Source organism: Elgaria multicarinata, chromosome 9 (assembly GCF_023053635.1).
Source record: "Elgaria multicarinata webbii isolate HBS135686 ecotype San Diego chromosome 9, rElgMul1.1.pri, whole genome shotgun sequence".
NCBI lineage: Eukaryota > Metazoa > Chordata > Lepidosauria > Squamata > Anguidae > Elgaria > Elgaria multicarinata.
The window spans coordinates 12,396,206-12,419,764 of NC_086179.1; the positions used below are offsets into that span (position 1 = coordinate 12,396,206).

Here is a 23,559-nt window from a genome sequence, read left to right on the forward strand (position 1 = left end):
CCATCAAGGAGGGAGCCAGCCTAGCTTCTCCGGGAAGATAGTTCCAAAGCACTGGAGCAGCCACCGAGAAGACCCTGCCCCATGTTCCCACCAAGCACGCCTGTGAAGATGGTGGGACTAAAAGAAGGGCTTCTCCAGAAGGTCTCAAAGCACGGGCAGGCTCATAAGGGAGAATACGTTCTTTCAAATAACCTGGACCCGAGCCATATAGGGCTTTATAGGTCATAACCAGCACTTTGAATTGTGCCCGGAAACTGACTGGAAGCCAGTGGAGCTGTTTTAACAGGGGAGTTGTGTGCTCCCTGTAACCAGCCCCGGTCAACAATCTGGCTGCAGCTCTTTGAAAAAGCACCGTTTTATTTTATTTTTGCTGCCACCACAGCTAAATTGGCAGTGGTAACAGTGAGGGGAACAAAAGTGGTCAGAGGGTCACATCTCCCCCACCCCGAAGTCTAGCCAATCACATATGTAGAAGCAGCTCGCTTCACATTGAGCCAATCACACGTCGGCTAGAAGACATTGTCAGCACACGTGTGGGTGGGGCTAGTTGGTACCGAATGCCTGCACAGGACATGTATGCTACAGACAACTATCTCTAAACATGGCTCATACATGCCATTTGGTATGTTCATTAAGAGACACCACACACCAAGGGGTGGATTCTGCTTTTACACATACTTTATTTAGTTAAAATATTTCTCACTTCCTTCCCCAATACAGTTTTCAAGGAGGCCAACACTAGATTTTAAAAGTACAGTTCAACAATAAAATAAAACATAAAAAACCAGAACTAAACTTAGCAACAAAATAAAATATATAAAGGATCAAACAGTAGATAGAGATAGCATGAAAAACCATTCCAAATGGCATTGTGCCAAAACAGATTTGACTTGGCACCAAAAAAAAGGCGGGAGGGGGGGGGGAGTTGTCACCAAGCAACTCCTTGAGGGGAGGGGCAATTCATAATCTGGATGCCGCTCAGGAAAAGGGCCTATCCTCCATTTGCTCCTCTCCCAATCTCTGATGTCATCTAGAACATGGCCTTTGATGATGACCTCAGCAGATGGGCAGGTTTTAATAGAAGGAAACCCAACCCTGGTTCTAGGTAGTTGAGGCACCCTGGTTCTAAGCCATAGGGAAATTATTTATTAGATGCATATTTATGAGATCATTGATTCTTGTCATGAATGTTTAATGGATGCCAACTTTTTGTAGGCTTCATTATGAATGTTTGATGAACATCTTGTAAATGTTATCTATATGCCTGTCTTTTGTACATTTCTGATATCTTTTGAATTATTCGTCTATAAAACTTTCTTAGTACCTTTGTGGTTGAGTGTTATCACTCATATTGTACGATTGTTATTTTCAACCACAGCCTTCTATTTTACTTTATCATATGGAAAGGAGGACAGGGCTCCTGTGTCTTTAACGCTTGTGTAGAAAAATACATTTCAGCAGGTGTCATTTGTAGGCATGCAGCACCTGGTGAAATTCCCTCCTCATCACAACAGTGAAAGCTGCAGGAGCTATACTATTGTGACCAGATACAAAAGAGGGCAGAGCTTTTGCAACTTTTGCTGTTGTGATGAAGAGGGAATTTCACCAGGTGCTGCATGCCTACAAATGACACCTACTGAAATTCCCTTTCCTACACAACTGTCAATGATACACGAGCCCTGTCCTCCTTTTCATATGTTCACCCTAATTTAATACTACAGTACACTGAGGTCTAGTTCTCTCTGACATATCTCTAGCGTGTAGCCAGCCTTACTCAACCTGGTTCTCTCCAGCTATGTTGAACTGCAACTCCCAGCATTGGCAGATGGCCATGCTGGCAGGGGATGATGGGAGTTGCAGTTCAAAACATTTGGGAGGCATAAGGTTGGAGAAGGCTGGCCTAGACTGTACATCTTCAGATTGATTGAATGCTCCTATACACATACACAACCCCTCTACAAAGAAACTAAGCTTATTAAAGCAAAGGTTCTGGCTTTGACCTACTTTACACAGGGCTTTCCTCTATTTAAAGGTTTAACGATGAAGAACCATAAGATGGGAAGGATATCAGGGGCACTATTACACTACCTCAAAGACAACTAGGCTCAAGTTACAGGAGGGGTGTTTATATGATGTGGTTTTGTAGATGATTCTCTCAAAACACTGCAGGGTCGCTGCTGTGAAGCGGAACGGATAAATATAGATGGCAGGAGAGAGTGTGGAAAACCGCAGCACTGGTGGCCATTCAGTTCATCAACTGCCCCACATTCTTGTGCTTACCCTGGATGGGGGGGGAATCACAATTGGACTTGGATCTGCCCCCAGCAATGCCCACTGGGCTTAACCCAAATGAAGGCCCAACACCGTCAGACGGAGAAACAACATGGTGATCTCAGAGCAACAACAACAACAATAAAAATGTGGTAAAACTACACTGTGAAAAAGTGCACTTTCAGGGGTGGCTGCAAGTTAGTGGCTGTGTCATATAAACAACGCAGCACCACTGCACAGTCACGATGGGGTAAATAGGCTATATAGACACCCCAGGGGCTCTCTCTATTGGCTTTGATCTTGTGCTTGCATGTAATAAATAGTCCCCAGTTCCATTAAATGTTTATACCAAGTAAGTATTAATGTTTTACAAACACAAATAAAAAATAACGCTTCTATTTCTACAAAAGAGCTATGTGTGGTGGTTTCCCATTGTCATGTCTCCAACGTGTTCTGGTTCCCTTCAGGTGTTATGAACTGGACTTTGGGCACAATGAAGGAAGAGTTGTTCCTTCTCATGGAATTATTCCTCCGAATGGAGTTATTCCTCCGCATGGAATTGCGTTTCCTTAAAGAGTTCTGATGGGACAGCTCGCTCTTCTGGAGTGTCTGGATTAGGATGGAAGGCTTCTCATCCAGCTCTTTGGCACTGCAGCGGGGGGCCGCCACTTTGCTTGTATTGCCGAACTTGGAGTAGTCCACCGCGTAGGTCCCTTCCTCTTCCGTTACAATGGGCACAAAGCGATGGCCCCAAAGGATCTCTTCAGATATGTAAGATGTTCTTGCTTGGGTGGTGATTCCAGTAGTTTCCACCACGCCTTCCAGTATCACGATAATCTCTAGGTCTTGGGTGGCCAAGTCATTGGCGGAGATCTCATAAAGGGGACTCCGCTTGTCGATGATATGGGAAATAATCAAAGGCGCCACGAGGAAAACGTTGTTGCTTTCAATGGGATTGTCAACTGGAACATCTAGTTGGTGGATTGGTATGATCTCTCCTTCAGGGGTAGTGGTCTTCCTTACGACCTGGATTCGCACCGAAGCACTGATGATCATGCTCTTCCTCAGGTCTCCCACGCGAAACATGAAGCAGAGCCTGCCGTTACGAACGGCGATGACGGCGTTCCGGCTGAAGATCAAGGTCTCTGCTCTCCGATGTGCCTGGGCTGTTTTCATGAAGATGCAACCAAGCATGACGGCATTGATAATCAGGCCCACAATGTTCTGGAGGATCAAGACACTGATAGCTACGAAACATTGTTCGGTCATCATCCTGCCTCCGAAACCAATGGTCACCTGGACCTCAATAGAGAAGAGGAAAGCAGAGGCGAAGGACCTATGAGAAAGGGAGGTAAAAGTTGCACACTATTATAAAATCGTGACGTTTGATGGGCCCGTCAATTTATCTATCAGTAAAGCATACATGTGGTAGAACTGAGGACCAGTTTATCTACTGTCAGCCAAATTAAGGGGGAAAAGCTTTCCTGGACTGTACCAATTCATTTTGCAGAGTGGGGTTGGGGTGGCAAGTTTGAATGCTCAACTGTCCCCCCCTCCACAAAGCACTACAAACAATCCCCACAAACCCATTGCTGACCCTCTTCCTGGCATGCTAGTTTTCTATGTCCATGGGTTTAATTAAATATGGGGGACCCATTATTGTTCGGGGGAAACTTTACCACTTTATTTGCTGATGGTATAAAACTAGCCCAGATATTAGATTGCTAATAGATCCCTTTACAACAAGGGAGAGGGCCTTTTCAGTGGTTGCCCCCCAACTGTGGAATGATCTCCCCGATGAGGCTCGCCTGGCGCCAACATTGTTATCTTTTCGGCGCCAGGTCAAGACTTTTCTCTTCTCCCAGGCATTTTAACAGCATTTAACAACGTTAAGTTTGTTTTTAATGGACCCCAGAATTGTTGTTTTTAAATGGATACTGTTGTTTTTATACTGTTTTTTATGTTTTTGATGGTTTTTAAATTTTGTATACTTTTAAAGTTTACCATTTTTAATTGTTGTAAACCGCCCAGAGAGCTTCGGCTGTGGGGCGGTATATAAATGTAATAAAATAAATAAATAAGTAAATAAATAAATAAATTTATGCATTTCTCATATGAAAGGGTAGAGCAGGTAGAAAAGGGGCTACTTCCCCAACCCCAATAATGCTCAACTCCTTTCCTCCCACTCTGCTGAAATTCTCTTTTCAATACAACTGTTAAAGAGCCAGGAGCCCTGTCCTCCTTTCCATATGGTCACCCTAATGCAAAGTATTTTGTGGGTTTGGTCTGGAATAGGAAATTAAGACTCATTGGCTTTACCAAAGACCTGCTCCTAGCAGATGGAAATTGCTAGCACTGGTTTATGGCTATGGGTGAAGGCAGTGGTCTGCAATTTTGTACTCTCCTTGAAGGCGTGGCTACAGGACTGTCATGTGGGACGCCCGTGTAACCCCTATGGAGTAGATGGTTTAGTCCCTTGGGCGGGGCTCTCACTCAGAGGGAGGGCTAGAGAAGAAACGGCAGAAAGAAAGGGAACCAGTTCTGCTGAAAGCTGAACGTTATAAGAATTCTGTTAATTATAAGCCCTTAATATCACCTTGCATAAGGTGAATTGAAACATTAATTGTGTACGGTAGTATTTCAAGGGGGAGGGGAATCATTTTTTGTATTGATAGTTGTACTAATTATATTATTGCAGGGCTAATACTCTGAAGTGTTTTGTTGCTCCTTTGGGGATTGCCCTGCGATATAAAAGTTGAAAAAAGTCTACAAAAAGAGACTCCCTGAATACTCGGTGCACCACGCAGAATCGAGCTGCAAGCAAGAAATCCATGTTTTGTTGTTGCACAAAGGACAGATTGTGGAATATTTCTGTGTTTGAATGCTTACTAAAGGCATGTTTTGTTATATATATATATATATATATATATATATTGTTTGCAAGTTTGTTCTAATTAAGCCCCATAGAACCCACACTAGGAGAAGTTATACTCGCACTTCAAAATTTACCACAACACCACTGATTGGCTTCCAAACAAACTCCCAAATGCATTTCAGCCCTGGGCCTGCGGCACAGTTGTCACAAGTGGCACCAGTTGCTGGGGAACATGGGTGGAAGGGTGCTGTTGCACCATGTCCTGCCTGTTCATCCCTGGCCGATGGCTGGTTGGCCACTGTGTGAACAGAGTGCTGGACTAGATGGACCCTTGGTCTGATCCAGCAGGGCTCTTCTGATGTTCTAGGTCACATATATTTGTGGCATGTCATAGAATCATAGAATAGCAGAGTTGGAAGGGGCCTACAAAGCCATCAAGTCCAAACCCCTGCTCAATGCAGGAATCCACCCTAAAGCTAGAGGTGCAACCAAGGCAAGTCCTTTACCATGCCTAGTTGAGTGGCACAGACTCATATCCTGACTCATAGCCCCCAAGTTTGCTGCCACCGCATACCCTTCGTTCTTGCGACCGCACCTTACCTGATGCAAGTGACGCACGGCTTCCACTTACTGACGTCTTCGTTCGTTGTGCACGGTTTGTCCATGTCTCCGTGAGCAAAGGCCACCAGCCACCACATCATGGCAAAGAACAGCCAGCTGCACAGGAAGGACATGGTGAAGATCACCAGCGTGTGGCGCCACTTCAAGTCCACCAGGGTGGTGAAGATGTCTTGCAAGAAGCGCCCTTGCTCGCGGATGTTCTTGTGAGCCAGGTTGCAGGCCCCATTCTTGGCGATGAAGCGGGCCTTGCGTGGGCGGTCCCGGATGCGCGGCTTGCCCAGGTTCTCGGCCGCAATCCGCGCAAGGACATATTCTTCAGGGATAATGCTCTTCCTGGCCAACATTGTCCTGTCACCATAGCTTACCAATCAACCGAAAAAGGGGTGAAGGTGGAGAGCCCACAAAGGCCCTGCCGAGACCTCCCTTGAATTCTGGTCACTTTGATCAGATCCTGCAAACGTAAAGAAGAGATGAGTTCCCCCCATTTCTCATTTCGCGCCGGGCTGGCAACCTCCACGACGGATTCACATTTTGCCTTACTGGGAACTTTAGGCCTTTAAACGTTAGCATGGACTTGGAGCCTTTAAATATTATGGAGGCCGGGTAGAGCATTCATATGGAGAAGTGCTCTTTGGTGGCCTCTACGTGGCTATCATCAATGTTTAAATCAAACCCCTAAAATAGGGTGACCATATTTGGGAAACCAAAAAAGAGGACACCTAGTGTGTGTGTGGGGAAGCAGCTTTCTGAGTCCTGCAGAAAGTACTTCCCTTGCTCGGCTTCGTCCATTTTCCTCTGCTGCCCCTCATGCCTGGAATGCTCTTCCAGAACACCTGAGAACTACCAACTCAATCACAGCTTTTAAAACACAGCTAAAAACTTTTCTTTTCCCTATAGCTTTTAAACTTTGAGTTTGTTCTGACTCTATACTGTTAGCTTCACCCTTCCCGGTGCCTGTTTACACTTCCCTGTGCCTGTTTGCATTCTCTTTCCCTTCTTATTGTTTACTACAACTTTATTAGATTGTAAGCCTATGCGGCAGGGTCTTGCTATTTACTGTGTTATCTGTACAGCACCATGTACATCGATGGTGCTATATAAATAAATAATAATAATCATAATTATTATTCACCTGCCACCTTAAAGAACGCGATTGGAGTGGAGGAGGGGAAAGGATTTCATTCTGCACCACCACCATCCACTCCAATTGGGGCCTTTTCTATAATGTCCACGAATGACCCACTTTCCCCTTTAAGACCTCAATTGGAGCTCGGGGTGGGGGAATGATGTGCCTCAAGAAAGCATGTCATTCCCTCCTGCCATGCTAATGGCAGCTTTAAAGAGGAAGGTGTATCATTCCAGGACATTATTGAAAATGATAGAAAATCCCCCCTGACACCATGGAAAGAACAAAAACCAGGACAAATCCGGGGAAATCCTGACAGTTGGTCACCCTACCTAAAAAGGCCTAGCTCTCAGTAAGATGGTCGTGGAGCATAAACCTTTCAGTGGCTACTGGTCATGATGGCTCTGTATTGCCTCCACTAATAGAGGCAACATGCTTCTCTATACCAGTTGCTGAGGAATACAAGCAGGAGGGTGCTGTTGCACTCATGGCCTAGTTGTGGACTTCTCATGGGCATCTGGTTGGCCATTGTGGAATCAGAATGCTGGACTAGATAGGCCTGTGGTCTGCAGAAACACCTCCAAGCTTTGAGTGGACCATCCCCAAGGTGCTTTCCTTGCATTTTGTTTTCTTTGATCACTTTGATAGCAGCACGCTGAGCCAATATGACACAGCCTTTATGGGTGTACAACCAATGAGGGAACCAGAGCGGCAAAGGGGTAGTCTTTGTGCCACTCCAGTGCTCTCATTGGCCATATCCCTCCAAAGGCAGTCTCTGATTGGTTCACCTCACTGCTACTAAAAGCTAACAAAAGGGGAAAAAAACTTTAATTTAAATTGATGCACCACAGGGCTGCAGCCTTGACCAGCCAGATGCCACAGAGCTCTCTTTTAGCAGTGGGTCATCAGGACACTTGTCAAGGGTCATTTGTGGCTCCTCATGGATCGCAGGCCCGTGGACTGCCTTGACCCTGGCAGCACCACTGGTGGTCTGACTCAGCACATCTCTTCTTATGTTCTTAACCTGAGCTTGGTCTATACCACTTCAGACTACAGCTGGGGGCTCACATTCAAATGTTCCTCCATACAAAGGATTACTGCCACACAGAAAACTAGACACCAAAGCAAAGAGTTTCCCCCTGTTGTCTTCCATGCTAGTTTTCAATGGGTACTTGGAACACATTTTCATGGGGGAGTATTCATCATTATGAGCTCCTGCCTGCTGTCTGAAGTGGTACAACCCAGACACAGATTCCCCCCCCCCCTTTTCACTTCTCCCATCCAGTAAAACCAGGCCACCAGTTGGATTAGGAAAAGAACTGAACAAGGGACAGAAAAGAAGATGAAAGAGGGAGACAGCTATCTCTTTAGCTGGGAATGTCATAATGCCTTCTTCAGAGCACCGGAGAGTTGAAAATTTACCTCCCGCTCATCCCCTTAGATTAGCAAGAATCCGCCATGCCGAAAGATTGGGTTGGTTCACACTAGAGAAGCAGCTGAGTCCTGCTTGGACAAAGCAGTCAAGGAATTTCAAGGAAAACAAAAACTATATAACGGCAGTGAAATTTCTCTGGGACTTTTGGTAAAACCCTACATAGGACCCACGGAAAATCACCACGTGTCCTGGGGCAGCCTTCTCTGACTGCCAGATATGTTGCACTACAACTCCCAATGGCCATGCTGGTTGAGAATGATGGGAGTTGCAGTCGGACACATCTGGAGTGTGCTAGATTGGAGAAGGAATCTGGGGTTGCTGAAGAAACCCTTCTCCAACTAGTAAGAAAAGGTTGAGAAGGAGGAAATGTTGCTCAATGAGACCATTGGCCCATCTAGGCCAGTATTGACTGGCTGCGAGTCTCCAAGCTCTGAGACAAATGTCTTTCCACCAGCCCTGTTAGGTGAGTTCATTTAACTAGAGATACTAGGGATTGAAGCTGGGACTGTCTGTGTGCAAAGCATGGGCTCAACGTCTGAGCTAGGAAGGCATGTGCATGGAAGTTCAAGGTAGTCAGCAACAACAAAAGCCTTAGACAAGATTATCAATATTTCTCAGTAGGGTTCTGCACACTGTATTCCAAAGAGCTGCATGCAGGAACCAGAAAGGAAGATACCAGTTGCTGGGGTACATGGGTGGGAGGGTGCTGTTGCACCATGTCCTGTTTGTGGGTTCCTGGTCAATAGCTGGTTGGCCACTGTGGGAAAAGAGAGGTGGACTCATAGGTGTGCACAAAGGCAGTGCAGGGTGTGCCAAGGCACACCCTAATGTCTCAAGCAATAATGTCCCTTTCCCAGAAGCCACGTTTCAAAGATGCCAGGAAGAGGGATCCCGAAGGCTAATATCACCTCTAGCTAGTGTCACTACTAAACCCCACCAATGAGGAGTGTCTCCTCATTCCCACCCACCCCCTCACCTGCAATGGCCCCTCCCTGGTCAGGCAAGCTGAACACTGAGTAGCGCATCAGTGTCTATAGTGTTTAATAAATAAATGAATAAAAATAATGTCCTTCATGATTGAGAATTCAATAAGTGATCGCCTTTTAAAAACAAACAAACAAACAAATAAAATTCTCTGGATGCACATGCTAATGAGATGTGCTGTGCACACCTATGGGTGGACTAGCTGGACCCTTCGTCTGATCCAGCAGGGCTCTTTGTATGTTCTTATTAGCTAGAATAAAAGGCAAAATTCCACCAGGAAGTTTTTCTGAAGATGTTTCAACCATTGGAATGGATATAAGACTACAGCGATTTACTACAATCCCTCGAAGACTCCGTCCGGCTAGGAATGCCACCAAAACACACACGCACATAAAATACCCTGAGATTCTCCAACGAAATTCATATGAACATCATTCAAAACTCATTTGGGTTGAATTAATCCTTTCCTCGGGCAGTGTGAAAGGGTTAGCAAAGAGCCGCTTTGCAACTTAATAGTTACGCATTTCTAGTAAATGCAGTGCAATGCCAAAGGTACCGTTATCTTGTTATATGGTACTTTTCCAGATAAAGCCGGACTGCTGAAGCAGGAAATGCCAGCAAAATGCCCTATTCCAAAGTCTTCTGTAGGGAGTGCTATGGAGCTGAAAATATGATTTTTCAAGTGGGGGGAGGGAGATAAGGCAACCTTGCCTTCCTGCTTTGGGTCTAAAATAGGATTAAATTTCAGCAGGGGGACACCAGGGTTTAGCCCTGGAACTTTCCCCCCTCTCCTTAATACTAGCCCTGAGATATATGAATAAGTGATCTTCTGAGCAGGTCCAAAGTACGTACTTCTAATTCTTGATTCATTGCAGCCCAACCCTGCTGAGACTAGGGGGAAAGGGTTCCAAGCTAGAAGAGGAAATCGCTGATAGATCTGACCATTTCTCACATTTGAAAATTCAGGGAAATTCCTTAAAAGGGGATGCAGGGGTGAGAACTTATTTCAGTGGTGGTGGTCGGAAACGTCCAGAAATGCGAAAGGGGAAGTCACCACGGCTGTGAACACCTGGACTGTCTTTGTCAGGAGTAGAGGGTGGAGATGTTGCCTAACAAAGTGCAGACAGGCTGAAGAAAGGAAATGGGAAAACTTACGAAGATTCCTCAGCAACAGAAGAGAAGCGCTCTGGAGACGGCGGTCAGCCTGGCCAAATCCGCTGAGCTTCCATGGCAGATGAATTCCCAAGACTCAAAGCCAGCAGGGTGAAGATCCAGGCAGTGGGTCTCTTGTTCTCTGCTCCCCTCCGGGATCCTTGTGCCTCTCGGCCTTCAAGCTAGACAGTGATGGTCAGGACGCTGTCAGAGCCATGATTTGGGATGCCTTATCCGGGGAGCTGTTCTTCGGGCAAAGGGGAGGAGGGAAAGGATAGAGGGGATAATGAAAGAGCCCGAGTTCGGGGAAGGGCAGCAGAGCGATGTGTGGGACTAGGTAGAAGAGAATCATCTCAACTGCAAAAGTAGCCCCACGAGATTCCTCCCTCCCTCTAGATATACAAATCCTTTTCAAAGTTCCCAACTTTTCCCCTGAGTTTGGGGACGGGAAAGAGAAGAGATTAGGGAGGGAGGTTGGCGTGAGTCCAAAACTCCATTGACGCAGAGAAACAGAGAGGAAGGGAGGGAGAGAGAGAGAGAGAGAGAGAGAGAGAGAGAGAGAGAGAGAGAGAGAGAGAGAGAGATTTAAGCCTCTGAACTATATACACTTCACTGATAAAGGGAATCCCTCTTTCAGACAATTGGTTTGGTCCCTGGCCAGTTTCCATAAAGAACGGAGGTCCAAAAGATGTAAACTTTGACCCTGCATGGGCCTCACTTCTCTCTGGGGAGGGTCAGCCCCAAATATATCGCTCCCCCTAAGCAGTTGTGCCAAGCGGTTCAATGTTGTAGGATTGTGCAAAAGTGGAGAGTTGTGATGTCAGAACACAGCGGATGGGGGTGAACGGTTCACAGAAGCAACGGTGCATAGTTACACCTCCCTGGACGAAAGGCGCCTCACGGATGGGAGGGGACAGCATCCTCTACACACCTGAGGACAGAAAGGTAATGAGGAGTACATGACTGGCTGCAAAACCTCCGTAGCTCTGTCCTCCAACACCACACTGCTGCTCCTTAGCAACTGCCACCTGAAACAGTTGCCTCACTTTGCCTAAAGGCAGGGCCGGCCCTGTTGGGAGAAGCTGCTGAACAGCCTTGTCCTCCTTGTGTGCTCTTGGGTCTACCACCAGTTCAACCTCCATCACATCATCTGCTTGCGCTGACACTGAGGCCCTGTCTGACACCTCCCTCCTTAGGCTCAACCAGGGTACAGGCGCTGGATCGGGCCAATGGTCCATCTAGTCCTGCTCTTTTATTCCAACAGTAGCCAGCTAGTTGCCTCTGGGAAGCTCACCATCACGAGGTGGCCATCCTCCGATGTCAATTTCCAGAATGTGGGATTCAGCGTTTCACTGCTCCTGAACATGGAGGTTCCATTCAGTGATCACCATGGCTAACAGCCCTTGGTAAGCTTTAAGCTGAAGTCCTCTATCCCGGGGGGGGGGGGCTTAAACCTCTCTCAACTTGAGAGTCAAATTCAATTTCAGAGGAGCTCCCCCGGGGGCCACATTCTGGCAGTGGGTAGGGGCAAAGAGGCGGGGCCAAAATACCAGCCATATTGTAGCTTAAAGCATTTCCTGCTAATAACAAAGCCTCTGGAAAAGCATCCTATCCATTTAGACTAGGGGGGAAATCCACACAGAGTGGGGAAACTACCTATTTATTTATTTATTTATTTATTTATTTATTTATTTATTACATTTTTTTATACTGCCCGATAACCAAGGCTCTCTGGGCAGTTCACAATTAAAACCCTAAAATGCAACAAGCCAGAATAAATTTAAAAGTTTTTTTTTTTAAAAAAAAAAAATGCCACCTAAAATCAAAGTAAGTTACAGTCCAGGGAAAGCCTATGTAAAAAGATCATGTTTTTAGGAGTCGTTGAAAGGATGTTACATTTTCTGCCTCCCAAACCACACAAGGGAGTTTTTTTCAGAGTGTGGGTGCTGCTACAGAGAAGGCCCCGTCATCGAGGTTTTTCATGGCGACATTCCATTCATTTTAGAATGAGCAAGCAGACCTCCTCTGAAGATCGTAAATGTCATCTGGATGTATATAAGGGAAGGCAAGTCTGCTGGGTATCCTGATCCCAAGTTGTTTAGGGCTTTATAGGATAACTAGCTGTACCCGGCGTAACATACGCTGTTGTAGCATATCAGCCTTGGGCCATCCGCCCAGCTCGCATGAGATTAGGCCGGGGCCTGGGCTCACAGGAGGCGAGCGGCAGGCCACCAAGGGCCCCGGCCGTGCCTCGCTCATGCTCCGGACTGTGGTGCTGCCTCCTTCATTGTGTGTGTGTGGGGGGGGGGAGAGAGCAAAGAGGCAGAAAAGGGGTGGGATTACCTTGGAAAGCCCAGAGGAGTTGGGCGAGGGGCTTAGCAACCTGTATCAGCTGATGTTACACATTGTTACTGTTGCTTAGCAACCTGTATCAGCTGAAGCCTTTACGGAAACATACCTAGCGTTTTAGATAGATAGATGATAGATAGATAGATAGATAGATAGATAGATAGATAGATAGATAGATAGATAGCATAACCTTATAGTGGTAGCTAACCACTATCTGTTGGTAGCTAACAGATAGCTAGTGCAGTTTTTTTAGCACAAGTGCTATAGCAGCCTAGCTAGGCATCCCCGTGGTAGTTTGCCATAGGAAGAGAGTGTGACCATCTTTTATGTTACCTAGAGTGGTTGTGGGCTCTCCCACACTGGAGGCATTCAAGAGGCAGCTGGACAACCATCTGTCAGGGATGCTTTAAGGTGGATTCCTGCATTGAGCAGGGGCTGGATTGGGTCCCCCAGGTGGGCTGGATCTGGCCCACAATTTTTGGCCCACAACCCTTGCTGCATCCACATTGTCTGGGACTATGCGCTGTTGAACCTAGCGAACTTAGCTCTGAGTAGATATATAGAGGAACGTGCTATTAGTCACTCACAACCAAGTCCTGTTCCCTTGCTTTCAACAGGGCTCGGTTGTGACTAATTTTCGCTGGCTTGTGCCCAGCGAGCTTATTTTATCCTGCAACTGTTGCCAGCAGGGCAAGGTAAACAACGCCGTGGATGGCTTTCATTCGAAGTGCAACTTCTTACAGTTTGAAAGCTGGCAAAATATCCCCTATAAACCGCAGGCCTAATAAAAGATCTCTTTCTCTACCTAGACCATCTCTCTCCTCTGCACCGAACATCCCCGAGAAATGTGCAGCGGTGATGGCAATCGGGACGTGCCCGGAGCATCGTTTCAAAACAAAACAAAGCCAATCAGCGCAAGGCAAAAAAGCAAAGAAAGGAAAAGAAAACCGGTTTGTGATGCTTTCCCAGTGGTCTGAGTTGATGAAGTACATAATCCTGGCACTCGGCAACTTCTGTTTAATGGAAACTTACATTCTTGGAAATCTGATTCTACTCTACTCTCCTCCCCTGCCCTCCCCCCCCCCCCCCCGGGCAAGAAGTAATTAGGGTTTCTAATAGAAGGGACAAATGCCGAACTCTATACAACTCCATGTTAACCTCAAACTTGGGAAATACTTTGCCTAGGTAGCGATCAGATAGGCAGTGTGGTGTAGTGGTTGCTGTAGGATTGTGGAGACCCGGCTTCAAGCCCCCAAACTTTTGAACAGCTTTTCTCTCTCCTCTCTTAGACTAACCTAGGGAACAGCTGTGGCTCAGTGGAACAGAGCCCCTGATTTACATGCAGAAGGTCCCAGGTTTGACCCCCACCCCCACTGGCTTCTCGAAATTATTCTAGGAAAAAATCCTGCCTGAAACCCTGGAGAGGAATTGCTGCCAGTCAGTGTTGACAATATTGAGCTAGGTGGACCAAAGGGCCGAATAGGAATAAGGCAGCTTTCTACGTATGTCGCAGGGTTATTGTGAGGGTAAAATTTAGAGTGGGGGCAAGGGAACCTTGCAAACCTTCTTGAACTGCTTGGAGGAAAAGTGGGATATACATGTAAATGGATAAATACAATCAGTGGAGGCTGGTGGCTCCTATTTCACTGGGGCCGTGAATCCGCTCTGGGTTTCAGTTAGAAGTCTAAAAGTGCTGAACCTATTTTGAGGATAGGGTACAGCACCTTGGACAGCTCGCTTAGAGTTCTGGCTGGAACTCAGAGTGGATTCACAGCCCCAGTGAAATAGGAGCCATCAGGCTCCAATGAGTACAATCAATCTGGTGTCTGGAGCTATGAGCCAGGATGGCTTTGACGGAGGTGCCATGGCATGTACCCAAAGCAGTTTACCTCTAAATGCCAGCTGTCAGTGACAATTAAGAGATGGAGGTGGTCTGATCCACGTGCTACTTGGGAGTGTGACTAGGAGCATATAGCTGATTTGCTGTCGCTAGGTGGTCCAAACAATTTTAATTTGCTGTTGCTAGATGGTCCAGACAATTCTAATTTGAGTTTGCTAGATGGTCCAAACAATTCTAATTTGAGTTTGCTAGATGGTCCAGACAATTCTAATTTGCTGTTGCCAGATGGTCCAAACAATTCTAATTTGATGTTGCTAGATGGTCCAAACAATTCTAATTTGAGTTTGCTAGATGGTCCAGACAATTCTAATTTGAGGTTGCTAGATGGTCTAAATAATTCTGCAGAGTCCCACTACTGGCATACAAGGACAGGTTTTCTACTTTATGGAAATGGCAGAGCCACATACTGGCAAAGTAACCACCTGCCTGTGATGGTGCTCAGTGGGTGTAGTGGTAAATTTGGAAGTCCATGTTGTCATTGTTTGGGAGCCAGAAAGAAACCCTTGTAGATCCGTGGTGAAGCACCCAGTGATCTACTAATAGATCCACCTCCATTACAATACTTCACTAAGATTAGCAGCTATCCCCAAACTTGTGTCTTCCAACTGTTTTGGGCTACATCTCCCATTAGCCCCAGACGACATGGCCAATAGTCAGAAATATTGGGAGTTGTAGTCCAAAACAATCAAGAGGGATTCACTCAAATGCTATCTCAAATTACATGAATGAATGAGGGGGCCGTGGGAACATGCCATGATGTGCAGACTATCCACACACCCTCCAGCCGCACGTTGTTAAATGTGTGAATGAGTACACACACATACGAGTGCCAAATGTGTGGCTGATGCCTGCCTTATCGGGGGTGGGTGGAGTACGGCTCCCCTGCCTGGCCCCCTGGCACGACATCACGTGTCTTATTGGTGTCTCTATGCAAGGGGCCCTATGTTATCCAATAATGTTCAAATCAGAATATCAATACAGTCACAGATGGAAGAACTGGGCATGTTTAGCCTGGAGAAGAGAAGATTGAGGGGAGACATGATAGCACTCTTCAAATACTTAAAAGGTTGTGACACAGAGGAGGGCCAGGATCTCTTCTCGATCCTCCCAGAGTGCAGGACACGGAATAACGGGCTCAAGTTAAAGGAAGCCAGATTCCAGCTGGACATCAGGAAAAACTTCCTGAGTGTTAGAGCAGTATGACAATAGAATCAGTTACCTAGGGAGGTTGTGGGCTCTCCCACACTAGAGGCCTTCAAGAGGCAGCTGGACAACCATCTCTCAGGGATGCTTTAGGGTGGATTCCTGCATTGAGCAGGGGGTTGGACTCGATGGCCTTGTAGGCCCCTTTCAACTCTGCTATTCTATGATTCTATGATTCTATGATTTTGTGATCGCTCCCTGCTATAGGGATATGAAACAAATGAAAGAGCAGGGGATCCGTTTCAAGAGTAACTCATCGGATTAATTTTTCTTTTTCTGCAATCAATATGGAGATGGCCACCTTTAATAAACAACACTATTTTGGCTGATAAGTCTGATCGTGCGTGAATTTAGGATTAACTAATAATCAAATCCCACACTGTATCAACTTCTCTAAACCACCGCGATGTTTATCTGCACCTATTTAAGCTTTAGTTTATCTCTTAACTCCATCTCTCTTCCAAGGGCTTGCTGTATTATCGTCGTTTGATCTGGAAAATTTGAGTTTAATCCATGTGTCCCATCATGGAAATCTGCATTCCAGAGATGCCTTGCAAATAAAGATTTTGATCTAATGATATTTGGATGTAAGTTGATGTGGATGCCAGAAAAGAGATGTGAGGGCTCCTCCCCTGCCCTTTTTAAGCATTTTGCTCAAATACTACCTTATCCTCATTTCTATATAAATTCCCCCCACAGGAATGATTGTGTCACTCAGCACCCCAGGAAGGTGTCTCCATTGAACTTATCCCATCCTGCCCCCATCTTCTTTTGTTTTATTGGAAGTAAGGGGTTTTTTGGTCATCATCAGGGGTGCTTCCAACCCCAAACTCCAAGGTATCTTCTCCTCTTTGCCACACTCAGTGAGCCTCTCCTGCCCCTTAGTGGACCTCAACCAATGGGTCAATGCCGTATTCTCCATGACAAAAATGGAGAAGGCTATCAATGGCTACTAGCCCTGATGGTTGTGTGCTATCTCCAGTATCTGAGGCAGTAAGCCTGTATGCACCAGTTGCTGGGGAACATGGATGGGAGGGTGCTGTTGCACCATGCCCTACTTTGTGGGTCCCTGGTCAATGGCTGGTTGGCCACTGGGTGAACAGAGTGCTGGACTAGATGGACCCTCGGTCTGATCCAGCAGGGCTCTTCTGATGTTCTTATGTACTATGTGAACCAAACAGTCACTTTCCTCAAAACTGTACTCCCTGGATGTAGTAGTGATTCTCATGCTGGCTCTGTAAGAGTCAAAGTCCTCTTATCTCATAACAAATGATAATCTTAATTGACTCAGCCTTCGAAAATGACAGATTGAGTGCTAACTCTTGGCAAAGGGGACCCAGGCTAATAAGAAAGCAATGTTAGGAATTAATTGTGGCAGTTCCCGGATGGGTGGTGGAGGACTGATTTGCAGTTGTGGTTTTAGATCAAACTCTGCTTTCAGTGCAGATATTAAACTGGTCTTTTCCCAAAGGAAATAAAAGAATGTTTCTGCTTTCAATTCGTCTGGAGGAGGCAGCTTGTTACGTCCAAGATGTTTATTTTTTTACCCATAATTTTCAAGGGTGGCTCTTGAGGTTATGTAGGAACTAAGGACCCTGCCAGACCAGGCTTGACCCCCGTGACTTCCACTTGATTGGTGCCAACAGCTTAAGCCTGACACCATTCACATTCAACATGTCCACATGGTGTCTGCATCTCCAGTTGCCCAACAGTATCCTATAACTGCCTGTCTTCCTGCACCTAACTGCCACCTCAGTACCAACTCTCAGCTCTCAAGAAGGACGCAGACAAGCTGGAGCGTGTTCAGAGGAGGGCAATGAGGATGTTCAGGGAACTGGAAACTAAGCCTTATGAGGAGAGACTGAAAGACAAGGGCATGTTGAGCCTGGAGAAGAGAAGGGGAGACATGATAGCACTCTTCAAATACTTGAAAGGTTGTCACACAGAGGAGGGCCAGGATCTCTTCTCGATCCTCCCAGAGTGCAGGACACGGAATAATGGGGTCAAGTTAGAGGAAGCCAGATTCCGGCTGGACATCAGGAAAAACTTCCTGACTGTTAGAGCAGTACGACAATGGAACCAGTTACCTAGAGAGGTTGTGGGCTCTCCCACACTGGAGGCATTCAAGAGGCAGCTGGACAACCATCTGTCAGGTATGCTTTAAGGTGGATTCCTGCATTGAGCAGGGGGTTGGACTCAATGGCCTTATAGGCCCCCTTCCAACTCCACTATTCTATGATTCTATGAATTGGCACTTGTTCTTTAAGCTGCAGACCAATATGGCAGTAAGCTTCATTGAACTAGGCAGGACTCACTTTAGAGTAGACATGCCTAGGATTGTGCTGTCAGCCTTGCCTGTCAAGTATCTGGTGCAATTGGCTGTGGTCTGCATGTTTGCTTTGAAAATAGGGATTTGGATGGGGCCCCTGTGCTTATGGCTGGAAAATGTCTGGTACAGCGAATAGCTCCAAAGGTATCAGCGTAGGTGATGAAATTGCACGGCAACAGCAGTAATATTAGGTTTTCTTGGGCCAACGCTGCTGGCCATAGTTTTCTAAACTGCTTGAAATATTAGTAATGAAGAACCTTGTCTCTCATCCCACCTCCACATATTTTTCTGTTAACGTAATCTGGGGGAAGGACTACAGCCTTTTAGAATGTTCTTAGAATGTTTTGGACCAAGGGAAACAGAAAAATGGAAGGGACAATTGTGGATCATGTCTACATATCACAAATTTTTCATACCACATTGGGAAGGGTTGTACTAGTATCATGCAAAATCATGCTATAATGGATGCTATGTCTGCCATGTCTATGGAGCTCAAAAATAAAGAAATGCTTGACCCATATGCAGAGTAGTTGAGTGAACAGAAGAACCTGATTCTAATGGAGGCAAGAAAAAGACTCTCCTGTAGTGACTGCTATTTGATTTTGTTCAGGGAAGATTTTGCATGCTCAGCTCAGTAAAGGTTGTACTTTCAGGATGCTTCCAAATGCAAAAGATACAAGACGTAATTCAGGAAAAATGAGTTGCCTCTGAATACATTGAAAGCAATGGGATTTGTTAGTACTGATTAAGGCTGCAATCCTAGGATGGAGGTAAGCTCCATTGAATTTAGTGGGTCTTACTTCTGAATAAACATGCATAGGACCAGGTGGCATATCATCAGGAGTTAGCAGCAATAAAAATGACATTCTGATGGTCCTTTGGAGGGCATCCCAGAGGCCAAGGGATAGATTGGACCTCCTGCTCCAAAGGTGGAGAAAGAAGTCCATCCTTGGTGGGGGAGATATAAACGTAGATACCCTCTTCCAGTCCTTACAGAAACATTTGCAGACCTTACCCCTCTGACATCAGAGCTCTGCTATTGGGAGAAGTAAAAAGGAGGAAAACGAATGGTGTGCCATGGGAAAATTGGGTGATGTTTGGGGTCTGCAGGATCCAAACCCCTCCCAGTCCCCAGACATACCCCAAAACAGGGTGAAATGTATGCTAGCTCTGGAACTGGCATCAATAATTTCCATGTCATTGGTTGCAACGAGTTCAAAAGAAACACACACACACACTTGAATAGGGCAGAAGGGAGGAAAATCCCACTCTTCCCTCATTTCCCTCTGGCACGGCCTTTCAATGTGGTTGTTCATCGACCTTTGGAGCTGCTGTCTCCGCTACCAAACCCTTCCCCATTTCTCCCCCAGACAAAAATATCCCCTAACTTTCTCACCATCTAAAAAGGACTCCATCCCAGAATTTTCCCTCCGTCCTTGTGCAGTAAATTCTTTTGCTCACTACAAGGGGGACCATTTCAACTCTAATATCTCAAGAAAACGCCAACCAAGCCAAGAGATTAGATCGTCAAGGGAAAGTATGGAAGGACTGCCTAGAATTTTGTGAAGAAGAATTTATTGCTTTGAAGCATACATAATAAGTTTCAATTTTATAAAAGTTACAAATGCAAAAATTCTCGGCAAAATTTTCAGTGATGCTACAGTATATAGAAAAGATTTCCCCTCCCCACATTTCCTGGGGAAAAAATCAGGCATTAACGAAGCCAATAACATGCAATTTAGTGGCTCTTTCACATGTCAGCCCGAACAAAAGATGCAAAGATGCTATCTTCTTGAGCCAGGAGGTTCTCAGGTGTGTCATTTTCCAAAATGATCCCTCTTTTCATCACGATGACCAGGTCTGCAGTCAGGATGGTGTGGACCCGGTGCTGCAATAAAAGAAAAAGAAAAACTTTATGTCTTCTATTATATCATCATCTATTGATACCAACCTCCCCTCAACCTGATGCCCTCCAGATATGTTGGACTACAGGTGCATCTTTGGCGTACACCTTTGAAGAAGGTAATGTGTGAATCGGCCCAGAGCAAACCCTAGCAGAACAGTGACGGAGAGGAAGACAAGAGAACATCCTAAAGAAGGAAGTTCCAAAGCTATGGAGCAATTGCTAAACCAGCTCTGCCAAGCTTGAAAAAAACCCCTGGCATTCACAAAAGTTGGTACAGGTAGAACGGCCCCATTAACTGATCTCAAATTCTAGTTCATAGGAGAGGTGCTCCATGAGATAACTAAGACTATAACTAAGATAACTAAGACTTAGATAACTAGCTATGAGCTTAGTTGCAGGAGCTATTCCAGAAAATAGGTATGCGCCTTTTCCATATAAGAGTGGAACATGCCTCCCTCCTCTTTTAATACAGAAAAAAGTGCCCTAGGGTTAAATGCTTAGGAAACACTAATCTCAGCTTGGCAAAAAAGATATCAAGACAAAGGAATCTGCCTGATACTGTGGCCCTAGCTAGATGGGGCGAAATCCTAGGGCATTCCCCAGGATCGTCCCTGTGCATCCACATGACGCACAGGGGACCCCGGGAGCAGGGTGGGATGATTCTTCCCCTGCCCTGGGATCTCACCCTCCCCTTTGAGACTGCTTTTTCCATGGTCTTGGGCTGATCCCAAGACCGTGGAATGTGTGTGCGGGTGTTGCGGTTTCTTCCGGTTCCTCACAAGGAGCCGAGACTTGCGCATCGCAGGTGGGGTGGGGTGGGGTAGAAGGGAAATTATTATTTTTTTTAAAAAAAAACCCTACCTTTTGCGCATGACCGTTCGTGCGCTCTGCTTCTTTAAGAAAAAAAAAGGTGGCCGCGACATCCTCTCCCTCTGAGGTCGTTGCGCACTACGTGTAAACAGAGGGGGAGATCTCGCGACAAAAATATAGTGAGATCCTCACCTGTTCATGGTGCTAGACCGGTAGGTCTAGCTGAGGCCTGACTCAGGACCTTGGTCTATCTAGCCCAGTACTGTCAACACTGACTGGCAGAAGCTCTTCAGGGTTTCAGGACGGATTCTTTCCTTGCCCTACCTGGAGAAGCCGGGGATTGAACCCACAACCTTCTGCATGCAAAGCAGGTGCTCTACCACTGCGCTACAGATCAGCTGTTCAGAACTTGAACCAAGAAGAGGAGCAGATAGAACGAAAGGCAGTTATACCAGAAAGCCAGACATATTGCAGGAATCTTGGGTCGGGAGTATCTATTTGTTTGTCTTCACCAAAGTGGTGAAAAGGCCGTCCGCTTTGAGGAGCAAATTGGCGGCTGTGTCACACTCGACAAGTACACCATCCGAGAAGACTAAGACAAGGTCTGCATTCAGGATTTGAGAGACCCGGTGCTGGAAGGAAGAAAAGAATGAAAGAGAGAGAGAGAGAGAGAGAGATGGGGGTGGGGAAGCTATTTACAGAAAGAGAATACCAAGTGAAAAACAAGGAAGCTTAATATAAAGGCAGAGCATTTTTACTGAGAATTGGAAGGAAACACAGAGAGAGAACATACAAGTATAAAAACCAGCACACTGTCTAATCTTACACAGTAATATTTATTCTCTCTGCTGATCTCTTTTAGTTTAGTGAATGTGTACTATCCCCCAGTCACACACAGTGATCCCTAATTTGTCAGGAAGGGTGATCTAGAGTCTGTGGCTTTAAAGTTGTGAATATTATATAGCAGATCATCCCATGTGATAATCCTGCATGCATATAAATAGTTCTGTGCATTCACACTGGGAAGCTGAATGGGCTGCAGGCCCCCCAGTCCATGTAGTTGCAGCAATATGGTTGGTCTCAGGCTCATCACACGGGGTGAGCTACCCATAGGGATGTGCACAGCTTCCTATGCGAAAAATACTTCCTTATATGGATTCAGAATCTGCAAAACATTCTGGACTAGGGCCAATTTATTATTTAAGCTGATTTTGTTTCCATCAGGCCTATCATGCTGCGTAAAACAAGTTTTTCATTAACTGGGAAGATGTGGAGAAGACATCCTCTGTGGAATCACATACTCACAGCTATTATTACCACCGTGCGATCTGCAAAGGCGGTCATCACAACCTTCTGCAAAATGTTTTCCTAGCAAAGAAGGGATGCAACAGTTAGTTAATGACCCCGTGAGTGGAGCTCCATATTGTAGGCCTTTCCCATGAGTGGCTTTCCATGGAGGGTGAATGAATTTTGACCACTACAACAGAATCCTCTATTTCGGGGGCTTTGTATTGCTGCGGTTTTAAAAGTCACCCAAGTTGTACAAAGAGACACTTCCCCGAAACCACCCACGCAGTTGTAGCACGAGTGCCCCCTGTGTGGGTCACTGCATGCGGGTATCAGGCCTGAACAAGGAGGTGGAATTAGAAGTGGGTTGACAAAGACCAAGGGCTTTGCTAGACCTGCTGGGATAAGCCGGCAGGGAGGTGGGGTGACGGTGCGCTGATGTTAGTGCGCGCTGCCCGGGCTTCCAGATGCAGGACGCACAGGGACGTCGGATCCCTGCAGCGTCCGCCATTTTTTTTTTAAGTTTAAAGGGGCCACATGCGGCCCGAAGACTGCGGAGAAGGTAAGTCCATTTTTTTAAAAAAACACACGAAGCCCCCCCTCCCTGTCCCTGTCCTTGCCCTGGCAGCGCCACTCGCCTGCTTGCTTGGGCGGCGGCGCCCGGCACTCTCTCTCTCTCCCCCGCCCTCCCCCCTTGCCATCCCCGATGCCTGCTCTCCCCCCCCGTCCTGCCGGGTCCGGCCTTCCCCCTGCCCCTCTCTTCCCCCCCCCCGGGCCGATGGGCACAGCGCTCGTATGAGTGCTGTGCCAGGTCTGTGGCTTTTCGCGGCTACTCGTGAGTAAGCGAGTAGCCGCAAAAAGCCACGGACCTTCCTAGACGTTTCGCAGCTCCGGCCTGAGGCCGGGGCTGCGGAAAAGGCGCGCCATAAGCGACTTCGCTTATGGCACGTTAGAGGAGGCCTCAGTGCGGCCTGGGCCCGGATTCCCCTGTGCGTCATCTGGACGCACAGCAGGGAAACCGGGTCTCAAAGCGCGCTAAGGCCTCGTCTAGGAAGGCCCCAAATCTCCTTATTTCCATTAGAACAGGGAGGGATGGGAAAGTCAGATCCAATGGTGGATGGAGAAAGAGCTAAATGTAGGTGGGGACGAAGCCCAAAGGGGGCAGAATTTGCAGCATTGTAGGATTGCATAGCTGCTTCTTTCTTTGTGCCAACTTGTCCGTGAGTGCTGCGCTGTGTCCGGCGCCCCTCTTAGCTTGGTGCTCTAGGCGGCCACCTGAGTGGCCTCTATGGTAGCACCGGCCCTGCCAGA

At 46.6% G+C, this 23,559-nt stretch overlaps 2 protein-coding genes across 2 annotated transcripts in view; both read right to left on the reverse strand.

Annotated features, from left to right (window-relative positions):
- Nucleotides 1–1,738: 1,738 nt before the first annotated feature.
- On the reverse strand, nt 1,739–10,786 carry KCNJ8 (potassium inwardly rectifying channel subfamily J member 8). The gene is made up of 3 exons (XM_063134280.1): nt 10,468–10,786; nt 5,747–6,218; nt 1,739–3,607 (listed from the first exon to the last, which is right to left on the reverse strand). Exons 2-3 carry the CDS (start codon nt 6,109–6,111, stop codon nt 2,707–2,709), a joined length of 1,266 nt encoding a protein of 421 aa, XP_062990350.1. The 5' UTR covers nt 6,112–6,218; nt 10,468–10,786; the 3' UTR covers nt 1,739–2,706.
- A 9,027-nt stretch (nt 10,787–19,813) lies between these two features.
- ABCC9 (ATP binding cassette subfamily C member 9) overlaps nt 19,814–23,559 on the reverse strand; it is a 115,495-nt gene continuing 111,749 nt past the window's right edge. The window contains exons 38-39 of the mRNA XM_063134760.1: nt 22,267–22,329; nt 19,814–20,133 (exon numbers count right to left, since the gene is read on the reverse strand). Of these exons, the coding sequence (XP_062990830.1) occupies nt 19,996–20,133; nt 22,267–22,329 (201 nt within the window). The 3' untranslated portion in view covers nt 19,814–19,995. The remainder of the gene's footprint in view (nt 20,134–22,266; nt 22,330–23,559) is intronic.

What these genes read in the sequence shown, in the direction of transcription:
- KCNJ8 (XM_063134280.1), bottom strand. Translation starts at nt 6,111, where the DNA reads ATGTTGGCCAGGAAGAGCATTATCCCTGAAGAATATGTCCTTGCGCGG. An exon ending in CCGTGCGTCACTTGCATCAG is followed by an intron (nt 3,608 to 5,746) that starts GTAAGGTGCGGT and finishes CCTTTCTCATAG; the next exon opens with GTCCTTCGCCTCTGCTTTCC.